Source organism: Monopterus albus, unplaced genomic scaffold, assembly GCF_001952655.1.
Source record: "Monopterus albus unplaced genomic scaffold, M_albus_1.0 scaffold70.1, whole genome shotgun sequence".
Lineage (NCBI taxonomy): Eukaryota > Metazoa > Chordata > Actinopteri > Synbranchiformes > Synbranchidae > Monopterus > Monopterus albus.
The window spans coordinates 794,661-798,941 of NW_018127950.1; the positions used below are offsets into that span (position 1 = coordinate 794,661).

The following is a 4,281-nucleotide window of genomic DNA, read 5'->3' on the forward strand; positions in this document are numbered from 1 at the left end:
ATAAGCAAATTGTTATTGGATTAGCATTTGTTGGATATGTGTAAACCTATGTGTGTTGACATATCAACTGTCTTTACATGCTTGAAAGAATAAATCAAATCAATCAAATTTACTGCAGGAGTGGAAACCAGTGAAGAGCAGACACTTGACTAATCACTGACCACTGAAGTGACAGGGAGAGGAAATCAGTGGAAACACAAACAGTGCAAAAATACATTCATCTAATAGACAAGCCTAACAGAGCTGTTAATGAATGGATTATCTGTGCGATAAATCTGGACATAAAAACCTGACAAAACAAATGAAACAAAGCGTTTGGCTCTTGGGGCTCAGCACATTGGCAGACTGTCAAGTTTATTTAGCTATTTTGGTTGCGCTCAGCTGTCCCTTTTATGTTCTCCTAGGAATGTCTGCTGCCAACACCATGCCAAGTAATCCTCTTATTTTTAAAAGGGGTATGAGGGGTAAGACAGCGCAAAAGAGGGTCCCAGGGCAAACCGGTGGGAAAGTGCTCATGCGACCAATCACTAAACCTTTGTAGTGATGAGGAAGCAGTACCGAAGCCAGATGTGCTTTCACTTGTCTGGCCTGTTGTTGTTCATTTAACAAGGACATCCTGAAAAACAGGAACAAGAAGTGCATGTTTCCATAAACTACTACTTTATAATCACCTGAAGAACTTGCTTTAAACTTTGCAGGGAGATGCTTTGGCTTTTAAGCAACTTTTCTCAAATGTAACCAAGAACATTTACTCAAGTAGGCTACTATTCTTAGGTACGAACATCATTTGTGAGGACCAGTGAGAAAAATATGCAACGATTTCCAGCAACACCAATTTTAAATTAATCATCTCACAAGGCCTCAGGTTTATCTTGTGACGTTTAGGACGGGGAAGCCACCGGACTAAACCATAAAACTACATATAAAGTAGTTCTATTTCATTCAGCTACAACAGCAAAATGCTGCTTATATACAATCACATTATACAGAAGCTACATGCACAACCTCAGTCACATAGGGCATTTTTCTGCAGGAATACTTTTTATTTTAACACTAAGTTTTTAGATAATATATCTGTACTTAAGTACAAATTTGAATGCAGGACTTTTACCTTCAGTTGAGTATTTTTACACTGTTGAATTGTTTCTTTCACTTAAATAAAGATATGAGTGCTCAAGTTAGTTATTTTGCTTCTATTGATTTTACTTTTTATTTATTTTTTGCTTCATATTCTAAAATGATGACAATGATGACAGTAACAAAGAGCACCACCACTGTGTTGACATAAAAATAACCATAATGATGATGGTTGTGATGATGGTAAAGATGTGTACTACTCGACTGTACAAGTACTACTATTTTTAATTTATCAATGGGTGTTATTTTAAAGTTTCTCAAGCAATCACAGGCAAAATGATAAATACACTTTATTGTAAGTTATGAATGAACTCACATTTGGGGTCATAACCCAGAAATCATTATGAGAGAGCAGAGCAAGAAAAGATTTTTAAGATAAATAGTATAAATAAATATATAAACAATACAGTGAAAGTAGTTGTTTAAACTATGTCTTAAATAATTTGCAGGAAAAAAAAAACATATTCTCCAGTATGGTTTGTTGTGTAAAGAGATGTCTGATCCTTATCAGGAATGAGCCAGACATTTTAATGCCTTTTACATAGTCGGTCCTCCTGCAGAGGCTCCTCTGGCATAATTTCTAAGGGAAAACCCCATTTTTGACCAGAGCATCATTACTTTGTCACAACTTAAAATAAAAAAGCCGAGCTGTGCACATACAGGGTAAAAGCTTCATCAGTTGCTGAGGGTATAGAATGCTTGTATCTCATTCTGTAATGTTGCAATGGACATCACAAACCAAAAATAAAGTCAGCCAGTGGCCGCTGTGCTTCTCTGCAGGCAGATGGAGGTGGATGGAGGGAGGGTGGAGAAACAGGGTCCAGCAGTCCAACATGCATCTATGTCCCGAATGTCCTTATTAGTCCACGTGGGACTGTGAACCTACGGCATGGTCCCTCGGCTATCAGGTTTACTTAATTCCAAGACTCCTGGGTCTATTTTTGATCTCCTGTAAGGTGATACAGTGTCCTGCCATTCAGTCTCCTTCACCTCTGCCATCAGCTCATCCTTGACCCTCCCCTCTCCCTCTCTCTCTTTTTTAATCCCCATCCAAACTTGAGGCTGTGGCTAAAGTTAGATTGGCTGGCAGTGGTGTATATAAGCCCCCGGGGATATACGTATAACGCGGCTTCCCACTGTCCAGTCCTTCTTGATCATCCAAACCTCCACTCAAACCGTCTCAAGATGGTGAGTACCAGGGTTCGCAAATCTCAGCAGTCTGAAGGTGGAAATATCTACAGGGGGAATCAAAGAAACAAACCAACCCTATGGATTAAGTCTGCTTTTAATTTTTTTTTTGTTTTTTGGTCTATGTTTGAAGTAATCAATACAAAAACATGGAAGCATTGCCATCACTTCTAGCAGATCAAGTGGTTTTGAACATTTTTGTGGCTTTTTTTTTTTTTTTTAATTCCTGCAGTTCTTGATGATGTAGTTTTAAGGATGCTTGGGTACTATAGTGTTGGTATTATTAGCATAATGCATGTCAGGTTGCATGCCAACATTTGCATGAAAGGTTAGCAGTTGTATCAAAAGGTTTTAACCAAGCTGAGGGTCACACCTTGTTTGTCACATCTGCTGGTGCTATGACACCCAACCTAGGGGTCAAGGCCTCTCTAGATGGTCACAAATTAAATCAGAGAGGTCACAAGATGATTGACAAGACAGCGAATAAAAAATATATCTTTCTGTTACACAAAGTTTACATACATCCTTAAGCTATTTCAAATGAAGAATCACTCTTTTCAGTGGATATATGCAAGCAGACAATTCTTAATACATAAGCCACTAACCCCGTGAACTACCACCTGTACAGTAGTAGCATGCTTTTTAGTTTAGTCTAAAGCTGACTGACTTAACTGGTGATTTCACCCCTGTGTTTGTCCTCCAGGCACCAAAGAGAGCCAAGAGGAGGGCAGGAGGAGGAGACAGCTCCAATGTGTTCTCTATGTTTGAGCAGAGCCAGATTCAAGAGTACAAAGAGGTGAGGTTTGTCTGACCACACAGAGACACTCCATCTCTACAGGAAGCTTTTTTTTCCCTACGGCATTGTTCACGGCAGCCTCAGGAAGCATTAGACATCTGTATTACCTCTGGTTAGCTGATAAAGATATGTAAAGAACCTCCGATTCTGAATTAAACCTGGTGGGATTTCATTTGAAATTCTCAGAGACTGTAAGCCAAATTAGGATTTGGGATCCATTCCTAGAGCAGTTGCTATTTTGCCTGTGCCCCAAGCCCCCACCCCTTCTCCTCTGAGAGTTAAATAAGCACGAGAATGTCATTAGGAGGAGCTCTGAAATGTCTGACACCATCTGAAGCTCTTCAAATTTTGTTCACCTCTGACCTCAACCCAGCTGTCACACAGATGTCTCCTTAAATCGTTTACTAAAGGCTGGCAGGCATTGCAGAACAACTGCACAGGTGTGTTAGAAAGCAGAAAAGAGAAAGAAAAGCATCTTACTGCTTTTTTTTTTTTTTTTTTTCAATTTTTATTTTTTTGACACGCCTAGTGGCTATGGGGAGGCGACAGTGTGGTGGGTAGAGCAGTCATCTCCCACCCAAAAGGTTGAAGGTTCAAATCTCAGTGCCTCTGCAGTCCACGTATCAAAGTATCCTTGGGCAAGACACTGAACATGTTGCCCCCAATGGTTAGAGCCATTAGTTGAGTTGGCATCGCAGATGGCTGCCATCAGTTCTGTACTGGAAACAAATTCCTTGTGTGTAACATACTTGGCCAATAAAGGTGATTATCCATTTTAAAAGTACTGTTAAAAATGGGTTGATGAGCTCAGAGACAAAGTGCAGTGTGCAGGGGTGTGTGCTGGACTTCAGTAAGGTCAGGGAGCTGAGATTTTATATGGACATGGTGTCAGGAGATCGGATAATGATGGCGTGTGCGTCTTCGTTGTCAAAGGATATGTGCTGTGAATAGAGGAAACATTCCTCCTGCGATAAGTGATACAGGCTTCTTGAGTGCCACAGAGGGAACGTATGACCTGATGAGTAGGATGATCTGTGCAGAAGGGAAAAAAAAGCAGCCAGGGGGCTGTTAAAGCAAGGAGACGGTAGGAATGTGTGTGTGTGTGTGTGTGTGTGTGAGAGAGAGAGAGAGAGAGAGAGAGAGGGAGAGAGAGGGAGAGA

The 4,281-nt window shown here is 40.5% G+C and overlaps 1 protein-coding gene across 1 annotated transcript in view; it reads left to right on the plus strand.

The window, feature by feature from the left end:
- Positions 1 to 2,269: 2,269 nt before the first annotated feature.
- mylpfa (myosin light chain, phosphorylatable, fast skeletal muscle a) overlaps positions 2,270 to 4,281 on the plus strand; it is a 4,147-nt gene continuing 2,135 nt past the window's right edge. Inside the window, exons 1-2 of the mRNA XM_020605464.1 lie at positions 2,270 to 2,325; positions 3,029 to 3,121. Coding sequence (XP_020461120.1) covers positions 2,323 to 2,325; positions 3,029 to 3,121 — 96 coding nt within the window. The 5' untranslated portion in view covers positions 2,270 to 2,322. The remainder of the gene's footprint in view (positions 2,326 to 3,028; positions 3,122 to 4,281) is intronic.